The sequence below is a fragment of the Symsagittifera roscoffensis genome, chromosome 5 (genome assembly GCF_963678635.1).
Source record: "Symsagittifera roscoffensis chromosome 5, txSymRosc1.1, whole genome shotgun sequence".
Taxonomy (NCBI): Eukaryota; Metazoa; Xenacoelomorpha; order Acoela; family Convolutidae; genus Symsagittifera; species Symsagittifera roscoffensis.
In genome coordinates, this window is record NC_087066.1 from 30,571,227 (window position 1) to 30,583,746 (window position 12,520).

General features: G+C 36.5%; 1 protein-coding gene across 4 annotated transcripts in view; it reads right to left on the minus strand.

The window, feature by feature from the left end:
* Window positions 1-12,520, minus strand: part of LOC134846406 (twitchin-like) — a 94,317-nt gene that overhangs the window by 29,208 nt on the left and 52,589 nt on the right. For all 4 annotated transcript variants that reach the window (XM_063863752.1, XM_063863751.1, XM_063863750.1 and 1 more), the window contains 15 exons: window positions 11,820-12,413; window positions 11,190-11,500; window positions 10,782-10,904; window positions 10,153-10,648; window positions 9,638-9,823; window positions 8,866-8,991; window positions 8,483-8,646; window positions 7,917-8,223; window positions 7,613-7,711; window positions 7,081-7,380; window positions 6,385-6,538; window positions 6,023-6,153; window positions 3,811-3,951; window positions 3,486-3,647; window positions 3,031-3,218 (listed from right to left, as the gene is read on the minus strand). In XM_063863752.1, coding sequence (XP_063719822.1) covers window positions 3,031-3,218; window positions 3,486-3,647; window positions 3,811-3,951; window positions 6,023-6,153; window positions 6,385-6,538; window positions 7,081-7,380; window positions 7,613-7,711; window positions 7,917-8,223; window positions 8,483-8,646; window positions 8,866-8,991; window positions 9,638-9,823; window positions 10,153-10,648; window positions 10,782-10,904; window positions 11,190-11,500; window positions 11,820-12,413 — 3,482 coding nt within the window. The remainder of the gene's footprint in view (window positions 1-3,030; window positions 3,219-3,485; window positions 3,648-3,810; window positions 3,952-6,022; window positions 6,154-6,384; window positions 6,539-7,080; window positions 7,381-7,612; window positions 7,712-7,916; window positions 8,224-8,482; window positions 8,647-8,865; window positions 8,992-9,637; window positions 9,824-10,152; window positions 10,649-10,781; window positions 10,905-11,189; window positions 11,501-11,819; window positions 12,414-12,520) is intronic.

A 12,520-nucleotide genomic window follows, 5' to 3' on the forward strand; every position in this document is an offset into this window, starting at 1 on the left:
AAAAAACTCCTAATTGAATTCAAAAACTTTGCTTGAAGTCATACAACCAACAGACTGCATGTCCTAGAGGAAAATTTGGGACTAAGGAAAAGCCCTATCCTTTGCTTGCTTTAAACAAACATTAAAATAAAAAATGAAACGTTAAAACCAAACTTTAAAACAAAGAATGCAAAAATTAAGCAATTGCCACAATATACAACTTGCAGAAAACCTAAGAAATTTCAAAAGCCTATAGAATTAACCCAACAAATCAACTATCGAATATTAACATTTAAATTCGGCACAATAAACAATTAAAAAACATTTAAATTCAATTCAAAAGACGGTACAATTAAATTCAACACAGAGGCAAAGCTTGAAAACGTTCGAAAAACTACTGCGATAAAAACTTATGGTTATGTCGAATGGCGTTCCAAAATAATCTTAAAAAAAATTTGAAATCATTCACTTAGCAGCAATAAATACAACTTCATGATTTTTAGAAGTTTTTTACGACCCATCCATGCTGAAGCAGATAATCCTATACAAATATATTTTGCCCTCGCAATTACGCAATATAAGTTGACTAGGCCGAAATAACAGTCTGCTTAAATATTTTTAAAAAATGGAAAAAAATTACGCAAAATCAGACTATTTTTGGTTTCTTTCGATTCATTTTTCGTTTTGGTTTCTTTCGATTCATTTTTCGTTTGTTAAACGCTCACTTTTTAAATCTTGTATGGTTTTTATTGGTTCATTGGGTTTTTTCCAACTTAAATAGTTTTTCATTCATAACAGGAACTTCAGTAATCTGTAAATTTACCAAATCTGATTTAATCTGTAAATTTACCAAACCTGATTTTGCAATTTTTTTCTTCATTTTTTAAGATATTTCAGCAGACTGTTTTAGATGCGTATAATCGGGTTCGTGTTTTTCGTTCTAGTTTCTTTTGGTTCATTTTTCGTTTTTTTTTAATGCTCATTTTTAAAATCTTGTATGGTTTCAATTGGTTTATTTTTGAAGCATTGCTCTTTTTCCAATTTAAACAGTTATTCATTTATAGCAGGAATTTCAGTAATCTGTAAATTTACCATGTCTGGTTTTGCATTTTTTTATTTTGTAAATTATTTAAGGAAATTGTTATTGGTGCGTGTAATCGGGTTCGTGGTTTTCGTTCTAGTTCCTTTTGGTTCATTTTTCGTTTTTTTTAAACGCGCAGTTTTTAAATCTTGTATGGTTTTTATTGGTTTTTTTTAAGCATGGGCTTTTTGCAATTTAAACAGTTTTTCATTTATAACAGGACGTTCAGTAATCTGTAAATTTACCAATACTGATTTTGTCAGACTGTTATTGATGCGTATAATTGAACTTCCTGTTATAGTAAACACTTTTTAAATTGGAAAAAAAACATGATTCAAAAAGTAAGCCAATAAAAGCCATACAAGATTAAAAAATGTAAATTTAAGAAAAAACGAAAAAAAAAACGGCAGAAACTAGGACGGAAACCACGAAACAGAATTAAATTTGAGAAATTTTTTTTTTGAAAAATTAATTACTACCTGAAACAGTTTTTACCTATTTACTACTTAAATGATGGTAGTTTTAAATGAATTTCTAGAGTATGAGCAAGTCAGAAGTGATATTTACCATTCCTACTAAAATGACCATTTTTTGAGTAAAGTAGTTTACGGAAAAAAGTCTAGTACCCCATAGCAGTACCCTTGCTTATCGTAAGAGTAAGAACAATTGGATATTAAATGAGAATAAAAAAAAATGCAAAACGGAAAAAAACGATAAAAACCAGGTATACTGAAATCAGATTTGGTAAACTTTCAAAAAAAAACAAATTTTGAATAGAACGGGCAACTAAAATTTATATATGCTCAAAACTTTTCAGTTAGTTGACGAAAGTACAGGCCTGGAAATGACTACCAATATCAGTCATCTCTAATCAAAAAAAAATTTTGATTTTAAAAAGTACCCAGTTTCAACACCCTTGTTTATCGCAAGAGGTAATCAAACATTGTTAACAAGTCGAAAGTGGTATGAAGAAAAAAAAACTTAAAAAAACATTTGAAAAAACCGCCCTCCCCCATCAAAAAAAATTTTCCATGTCACTAAAATCAATCTAGGTGAATAGAAAATAAAACAAGGATAGCAGGCAGTTGTGCTAGCATGGAGTATTCCGACCACATTATAAAAATAACTAAAAAAAAGTTTCTCCTTTTTTCTTCGGATAAGTGTAGTTTTTTTTGTGCGCGTTGTGTTGAGAGAACTAATTGAACGCGCAGAAAATTCGTGAATTGGGCAAAATTGACAACAATTTTCCTTGAAAAATGAATAACACGCAAAAAAGAAAGAAAAACTCACAACAATCTTTCTAGTTTTTTGGAAAATAGTTTTTGATTGCAAAAAAGCGCCGAATGAAGCTTCCAAAACTAGTTTACCTGTTAAATTTATTATAAGGCCTACTCTCTTGAAATCAGATTAAAACTAAAAATTTTCAATCCAGTTTTCTCTCGATACTGGAAAAATATTTTGGAAGATTTCAAAATGTCGTTCGAGTCAAGACTAAAAGAGCTTTAATATGATATTACTCGACAAATTACGATGATTATCTGCTGTAGCTCCTTTTGCGTGGAAAACAAAAAAGTGAAAAAAGACAAGAAACACCCGAAGAAAAACTTCCTCCCCATTTTCAATGGTCGGTACAAAAATGCATAAACTGCAGTAAAACTAAAATGAGAATTCAGGATCTCATCCTGTCATTTGATAATTCGCGTCATTTAGTCTGAAAAACGAAAAAATTAGGCAATTTCTTGTCGACACTGAGACAAATTTTTCGATTTTTTTGGAGTCCCGACATATAGGGCTTTAATACGATATCACATTTGATCTTCTACGAGTTTTCCTCGAGATAACTAAAATTGGGTAAAACAACACCTTGTGCCATAGTTCCTTCCCTTAACTTCGTGAAGAGCAGGGAACAATCAAATTTTGGGCAATTATTTCCGATTTTAAACCATCAAATGAAGGAAATAACCAATTACCTTGCTAGTGCAGTCTGGTTCCAGTTCCCTGTTGCACTTTGTCCATCTGCTGTCTCCCTTTTCTTTCTTCTCAACTAGATATCCCTTAATAGGTGATCCACCGTCCGATTCTGGCTCCTTCCACTTGAGCCAGATGGCTGAGTTGCTAGTGTTTGTAGGCTCCGGCTTGCCTGGTTTGCTTGGAGGATCTGCATTTGGAGCAAAGACATAGATAAGATTGCATACTTTTTGGATTGTTGTAACATACTTGATAAAAAAACAAGCCCAAAAATTTTATGCAATTCAGTTATGTGAATTTCTGCCACATTTGAGTGCCAAAATTCTAAGCCCGAAATCAAGTACTGGGGATTGAGCGTTGGTTAATTCAAAATTTTGTCCATGTTTTCGACTATTCGCATCATTTTCGATGCAGCAATGTTCGTTAAACTTTAAGTAATTTGTAAGTTGATACTAGCCGAATGGGTTCTTGCACACGATGCTCGCGGATTCTGCCGGCTGACTGGGTCCGTGTATATTCTCGGCCATGATTCGGAACTTGTAGAGTTGCTTCTCGTTCAGATTGGGCACAGTGAAGTCCAGAGTGAACTCATTCGTGGATCCCACTCGAACCCACTGGCCTGCAAAGAGGAAACATATCACTTGACATTTTTTGTGACCACTTATCAATTCACGGCAGAAATGAGTTAGGGCATTAGAAAACACTTGAGGCGATTTGAATCAAACAGCTAGCTTTGATCATGATCGAACTATAACAATCCTAATCTGTAAGCAATTGCTAACCTCTCTCCTCGTCCATCTTCTCTACAATGTAGTTGAGCAGTGGGGCTCCCCCGTTGTCCTTAGGGGGGTTCCACTGCACCTTGATCTTCTCGCTAGAGATATTCTCCAACTCAATCGGATCCTCCGGTTTGCTAGGGGGACCTAGAATATATAAAATGGTTCACAAATAAAACATAATAACACATGGTTTACAAATTACACAGGCGCAGTAAATTTAAAAAACACCATGGCAATCCAGCAGGCATAAAATGAGACTACAGCTACAATAAATTGACAAAAAACTATATCTTTCCAAACATTTCAAGGTTTGTCTCGATTCGTCTCAAATGAAGCTAAATTTGTAGAAAACATGTTTAAAAAAAACAATAAACAGCGCTTGACACGAAAATTATGAAAATTTAGAAAAAATCGGATTAGATACATGTCACACAGAGAAAAAATCGGATTACATACATGTCACACAGTAAGAAAAATTGAAAGAAAAATAAACAGCAAAAAAAACAAATTTTTGGTTTTTAATCGTTTTTAACTTACTAAAAATTTATCTGAACTTTATCACCCACACGTGCCAGTTAAAGTACAAAAGGGAAGTATTTAGCGTCAAGTGTCATAAAAAAGGCCAAATGACATCCCTCATTTCAATTTGGCACGATATAATCCGCCGCTTAGGGGTGCTATACGAACGCAAAAATATTGCGCGTTAATTATCCCAAAATGACAAATAGCAACTTCCAAATACCCGTAACTTAACGAAAAAAAGATTACAGGTGTTTTCTTACATTTGAACTCCAGAGAACAATATTTTTCAGATGGTATAAAAAAAACGTCAGTCAAAAACACTTTGTTTCAGTTTAAAAAATTTCAACCAAAAAATCGAAAATTAACTGAACAAGACTGCTCGTATATCAGGGCAAAGCCCTGAATGTTCCGACTGTCCCTTAATTTATATCGAATAGTTTTTGGGAAAAAAATATTGGAAACCTATAAATTTTGGACAATATAAAAGTGTAAAACTTTTGAGTCGTACGAAATTAATACGACCAATTATTAATTCAACTTGGAACGATTTTGTTATGCGGGATAATTCGCGTTACTCAGCAATATGAACAAGACTGCTCGTATCAGGGCGAATGTTCCGACTGCTTTTGAAGGTTTATGGAGCAGCAGTAATAACATAAAAACATTATATGAACTAAAATAAAAAGAAAACTTTTTTTTTCTAAACATTGAAATTTTGTATGAAAATCATCCCCCCACACGCCATATAAAGTACAAAAAGATAGTTTTCGTTCCTTGTTACACATCAATTATGACAAATAAGCTTCGTTCAACCAATTTGGAACGATTTATAAGACGGATTGAATCTCTGCTTACGCGTTAATAGCGCGAATTATATCGCGCGTTAATTGTCCCAAATTGATCAAAATGGCAATCTTTAAACCCTCATAACTTTACAAAAAACGATCACAGGTGAAATATCTTTTCAAATTTAAGCTCAGGACAACAATACCTTTTGAATGATATAAAAAAATTCCGTCAAAAATGGCTAGCTAAAAAGTCAAATTTGTCTGAAGAAAAAAAAAACCCACCCGAGCACAAATATTCCGTTACTTTCGTATCGAAAGTCGGAACAATAAATTCTTCAAAGCGCGCATAATTTAGTCCAAAATATGGCGAATTTAGCAACTTTCAAACCGCGAGAACTTTAAAAAAAATGGAGGTAAAATATCTTTTCAAATTTTTACTCAGGAAGTCGATATCTTCAATGGGGTATAAATGTTTGTCAAAATTTATTATTTCGATCGGCGAAAATTGACTGAATAAAAAAAACCAACACCGAGCATAAATATTCCGTTTTCTTTGAAAGTTGGAACAATAAAAACACCACACAAGCATAAACATTCCGCACTTTTTCGAAAGTTGGAACAGCGAGGATATCCGCTTGTTGTGCAAGTTGAACAGAAAGGAACCGGTCTTGGAATTGCAACCGGTTACTACAGGACTTTTTGCCGTTAAAACCTTTGCGCACTGAATTTGCAAGTGAAAAGGTTGACGTTTTCTCCTCGCTTCATGATGAATCATTTCATGGCCTGTTAATTTCAATTGTTTCGCTGCTTAAATAAAGGCTTCTGAATTTTTCGCTGATCAACCTTTTCACTTTTGTGTAATTTAAAGAAACTTTAAGGAGTTAGTTACTATCTTAGAAACTTACCGACGACACTGAGGTTAAACTGTGCAGTGTCCTCTCCGAAGTCGTTCTTGACAACTATGTCCACTGGTCCACTCCATGGTCTCTGACAGTTGGGCAGAGTCAGCACTGCCTGTCCATTCGACACATCAACCCTAAGCACAATTCGAGATTAATAAAATAACAAAATACGCATCATTTCTGATATTTAGGTCAGCAAATCTACAGGATGTTTTTTACGATAGAAAACTACAATTAAAAACTCCACAATTAAAATATTCCAAACTTGTTTTTTTTTAACCGATGTGCAGTAACAGAAAATGTTGATTAGGTTTAAGTTTTAATTGAAATATTTTGTTGTTTACTGTTCAGTAGTCTATGCGTACCTGCAGTCTGGCATGTCATTGAGGAGAGTGCCGTCGGGTAGTTTGAACTGTACTGTGGGAGGGGGGTCTGCATTGAAGGGAACAGTGAACTTCAGGGTCTGGCCCACCTTCACTGTCTGGTCTCGCAGGAAGTCCGACTTGATTGAAGGCCGCACTGAAATAAATATAAGTCTTTGTAACAAATGTAAGAGTTTTCTCTATCGTTCCGACTATTTTTGAAGAAAATGAGGGAATATTTGAACTCGGGGTGGTTTTTTTCGACTTTTTAACTAGCAATTTTTGACGGATTTTTTTATATCATTCAAAAAGTAGCATTGTCTTAAGTCTCAAACTTAAAACGGTATTTCACCTGGATCCATTTTTTGTGAAGTTATGAGGTTTAAAGATTGCCATTTTGATCAATTTGGGACAATTATTGCGCAATATATTCCGCGCTATTAACTTGTAAGCGAAGATTTAATCCGTATTAGAAATTGTTCAAAATTAATGGAAGCAAGCTGTTTGTCATAATTGCTATGTTACTAGAAGTGAAATCTATCACGTTGTACTCCATATGGTGTGTGGTGGTGACATTTTCAAAAAAAAAATTTTTTTTGAAAAATTCATCTTTTTCTTTTTTTTTTAAAACGAACATTGCTCCATAGACCTTAACATGCAGTCGGAACATTCGGGACTTCTTATTGTATTTGGACTTACCAAATGGGTCCTTTGCAATCACTTCATCTGTAGTTGCCGGCTTTCCATTTCCAGCTGCCGTAACGGCACAGACTCTGAATTTGTACTCCTGGCCTTCAACCAAATCATCAATCTCAGCGTCACAGTCTTTAAGAGGCACTTTGTTCACGCGTTGCCATCTATTCGTGTTGCCGACTTGTTTTTCAACGATGTATCCCTCAATGGGACTGCCTCCGTCGTTTTTGGGTGGGTCCCACTTTAGTTTAGCTTTCTGTTTATCGATCGAGACTACTTTGAGATTGCGAGGAGGCTCTGACATATCTGAAAACAGAGAAGTTATGAACAAAAAGCCAATAAATTCTTTGTCGTTTTTATATGGCATTTCAATATGTCATTTTGGGAAATATTTCAAAATTATTCGCGACTCAGCACATTGCCAAGGAATTAAAATTTTTCATTCCAAAAAAAAACTAGCTTGATCGAATAAAAGATGTCGCAGATGAGAAAATCAACTAAGCGAAATGGTGCAATCAAATTGATTTGATGCTCTAACCATAAGGATCCTTGGCGGTGAATCGGTCAGTCTCCACTGGCTCACTGGCTCCGTATTTGTTCACAGCTGACACTCTGAAGGAGTACTCATTGCCCTCCACTGAAACAACAGAAGTTGAGTTAGCGGTATTTGTTTTTTTTTAAAAAACGTTCAAAAAGCAAACTTTCTTACTAGTAATAAAACTTGAAAAAAAAAACAAATATCTTTTCCCTTGAATAAGTTTGAGACAATGTTAATTAAAAAGTTTTAAGTTTCATGAATAAAGAGTTCTAAAACTGATTGATAAAATAGATAAGCAACTCACCCAGTTTCTTAGCAGTGTACTTTTCCATAGCATGGTCATTCTCAATGGGAACCCAGTTTCCTCTCTTATGGTCCACTCTCTCTATGTTATACCCAGTTACTGGAGCTCCTCCATCGTTACTCGGCTTCTTCCATGTCATACTTGCAGTCTCCTTGAACACTTCGGTCAATTCGAAGTCTTCAGGGGGGTCTGGTCGGTCTAGCACTTTGATGTTTCCTTTAGTTGTGGCTTCTCCAAATGGATTCGTGAGTTTGAGTGCGTGGTTTCCAGAGTTCGCTTTGGTCGGATCCTTGAACCTGACGACAACCTGGAATAAGAAAAAATTGATACAAAAAATGTTTCAACCTTTTTAAAAAGATTTTAAAAAGCTCCTCTGTAGATGTATCTGAGACAAGAATAAATAGCAATATATTGTAAATTTCTACCCTTTTTTCTACTATTTTCATTTTTTGTCATTGCATCTTTTACACCTATCTGAGTCACCAAAAAAATATATTCTGAGGAAGAATTTGTGATTTCACCTTATATGGTGACCAGGCAAGAAACGAAAACGAAAAATATATTACCTCATCGTCCAGCACTTCAATGTCGACATCGTCCACTGGTACTCCGTCCTTGAGCAGTTCGGCGGTGGGCTTGGGTTTTCCTCCCTTGAATGGAATTCGGAACTCGAGAGGTTTGTGCGCCTCCCCTATGATGTCATCCATTTCCTCGTCCATCTCGGGAGCCACTTAAAACAAATTAATACATTAGTCTGAAAACTGTTACTAAGATTTTATCATTGTTCAAAAAGGAGGCAAGATTTCCCAGGCCAGAAAAATGCCCTTTAGTACCAGAAAAATACCGCTGCAATAGTACCAGAGCGTGGAAAACCAATTTTCAATCATCTAGCGCTGGGTTGGATTCATGGTAACCGGATGATATAACTATGGAAGTAGTATTCTCACACCTTCTGGCTCATGGATCTTGACTTGTGTGGACTTGCTCGGTGGTCCCTCTCCTGCCTCATTCACGGCTCGCACTCGGTAGTCGAACGTCTCATCAAACGGCTGATCACGCAGTAGAGCCTCATTTGCTATAACATTTACTCATTGTAGAACTTTTTTTCAGCATAAATATCCGGGAACATTTGCCCTGCTGACTCTCTTATGTTTTAGGCCATTTAAAGTTATGAGAGTATTCGAGAATGTTTAATTGAACTATTTAACCTTTTTGAACTCTATCAATTAAATGTACTTAATTTAACCAATTCAATCGCCGACAATTTTAACTTCAAGTGTTCAACATCGATAAAAAAAAATTGTCAAGGAACGAAGTTAGGTTGTGTGGTTTAATCAGAAAAAATCCTTAAATTTGATAACAATCAATTTTGATTTATCGTCGTTTGGCCTTTGGTTTCTTTTTAAGTTCAATTCAATTTCATTTGGTGAAAGGAAAGTAAATTGCAGTCTTCAATTACGTAAGTAAGAATGGCGCAAAAAAACTTTCAACTTTTAGGTTCAAAACGGGATTTTTAATTCTTTCATTTCCCAGTAAAGAAAATTACCTATTAACCCAAATTACCTTTCTATGATTGGTTTAGTTTTAATAAATGTGGTGTATTTAAAAGCTTCCAATTTTCAGTTTCCTTGAGTTCATTGACAATTTACCAAGTTTCTGTTGACTATGCTTGAAGAATATATGTAAAATTTCAAATTTTGATTGATCAGTTGGTGACTTACTCTGACACTCCATGACCTCTTCGTACTCGGGTTCTTCATCATCGCTGTCCTTCCTCTTTGGTTTGCGTTCTACTACGTAGTGGGATATCTTGGACCCCCCGTCATTCTCAGGAGCATCCCACTTCAACTTCACGGAAGAGTTGGTCACTTCTTCTACCACTGGTTGGCCAGGAGATCCAGCCAGATCTAGAAAAAAGTTTAGATGCGAAACCTAGAGCCACGTTCAATAAAAAGTGGACGCGAAATTTCAAAACGCGATATTCAAACGGAAAAAAAAAGTTTCGTGGAATCTTTTAGTTCAGATTAATACATTTTCTATTAGCCCTGAAAATCGGAAAATCATTTGATATAAAATTTGCATTTAGTTTGACAAATCGCATTTGGCATTTTACAAATCTTATTCCTATTAGCCATGAAAATTGGAAAAATCCTTAGATATAAAAGTAGAATTCAGCTTGGGAAAAATCGAGCAATCCAATAACTTGAAATGACTGTTTATTGGTATTGCCACTTACATATAGGTTCTCGTGCAAACGCTCTCTCACTCTCGTCACTCGGTTCTCCCGGACCAGCCAAGTTCACGGCACTCACTCGGAACACATATTCGCTCTTGTGCATCAACCCCGTGCACTTATATTCCAACTCTTCGACTGGCGTTTTGTTCACCTTAATCCAGGACCTGTTACTTCCAGGCGTTGAACTAGAACGCTTCGTCGAGGGACGCTTCGTGATTTCGCTCTTCTCGATGATGTATCCTATGATCGGCGATCCACCGTCGGTTTCGGGTTTGTCGTAGGCAATCGTGATGCTGCTCTCAGCAGTCTTGAGGATGTTCGGAACTCCTGGAGGTCCTGGAGGGTCGTACGGAAGTCGGATTTGGACAGGGTTTTCAGTTTGAAGGTGGTCACTGGCACCGATCATAGTCTCCGCACACACTCGGAAGTGATACTTGGCTTTCTCTTTAAGATTCGAGATTTTCAGCTCGGTTTTTTCGGGAGGACAGGACATGACCTAAAATGGCAAATGGTTATATCAAAAACAGTTTGTAAACCAAGTATCACCCATTCTAGCATCACCGACTTCTGTAACTACTTATTACAAAATCCCGTAATAACAAGCTCAAGCAATCAGTTCAACAAATTACCTTTTGCCAGACTCCTGTTCCCTCCTCCATCTTTTCCACAACGTAGTTCATCAGAGGAGAACCTCCGGTGTCTTTCGGGGGATCCCACTTCATAGTACATCCATCCTCGACTATGTCTTCAACCTGTAAAAAAAACATTGAATTATCGCAACATTATTTAAAAATCAATAAGCCGGGCTTAAATCAAACCGGACACATGACAAAGCTATTGGGGTTCATCTGTTAAAAACTTGAATACAAAATTTGCATAGTCTTTGATTTTCTGGTACTTTTTAAAGCCTTGATATGACCCGAAAGTGAAACAAAAAACAATTTTTTTAGCAGATAGCCAATGTTTAATTTGCTTTGTAGAAAAACCCATAGCATTTAGATAAATAAAATTCTAGATAATAATTGCATCCTATCAACCTTAAGATTCTCAGGAGCATCCGGTCGGTCCTGGACATTGAGCATCATCTTCGCTCTCTCTTCTCCTAGTTCGTTCTCCATCACCAGTTCCATCTCACCACTGTCAGCTCTCATAGATTCTGGGATCTCGAACTTCAGAACTCCGTCTTCGTCTATGATCTTGATACGATCGGAGCTCTCAAGAGGTTCCCCATTCTTGAGGAACTTGAATGTGGGTTTGGGGTGTCCCGAGTACGGGATCTCTAGTTTGACTGGCTGTGGTGCTCGCACGGTTGTGTTTCGGAACTTAGAAACGTCAAATTTCGGTTTAGCTGAAACATGTACATTTCAACAACAAAATAGACAAATCACTTGCGTTTGACCAAAAATATTAAAACATTTAAATAAATAAACTTTTCAGACATAAGCGAAAAAATACCACACTTTTGATTTAGTTTAAAATCACCTCAATTAACGGTACTGTCTGGTGCTTAACTTCTTACTGGGGCAAATATTACCAAGGGTTTTAATTTCCAAAATCATGGGTCCTTAATCTCGGGAGGGGGCGTAGGAGTGTCTCATAATTTCGACGCACCAGTAACTTTTAGGCCCCTGATAGTTAGACACATGAGAGTAACATTAAAAACTTACAGTTAAGTTCACAATCATCTGATCCATTGGAAGGCTTTCCGGTTCCTGCTTCATTCACTGCACTGACTCTGAACTTGCAACTCTTGTACGGTCTCATATCGGTCACCGTAAATGTCTCTTCTTTGATCACTTTCGGAGTCACCTTCGACCACCTCTCAGTTTCAGGGTCAAATCTTTCTAGAATGTACCCATCAATTGGTCGACCTCCATCTCGTTTCGGTTTATCCCAAGTTAGGGTCAATTCTTTTGTATCGACTGAAGCGATCTTCGGCTTGCCAGGCGCTTCAGGCACGTCGAACATGTTTTTAGCCTCAATCGGTTCGCTCTCAGTTGCGGGTCCCTCGCCGAATTGATTTTCGGCCGAAACACGGAACACGTACTTTGAACCTTCGGATAGTTTGTTGCAGACAAACTCAAGGTTCGGGTGAAGTTTTCCGACTCTAACCCATGCTTGTCGTGTGAGGTCTCGGCGCTCGATATTGTAACCGATGATTTCACTTTGGCCGTCGTCTTTTGGCGGGGTCCAGTTGAGAGTGATTGAATCTTTTGTGGTTTCGGGACAAGAGATTGGAGGATCAATCGGACCAGGTTTGTCTGCAAAGATTTGATTGTTCATCATCAACTTATTGTTGGTAGTTAAAACTTCTTCTTTCTATCGTATAATTGAGGCTTACATTTAAAGTTGCTCAAAACTTAAAAAC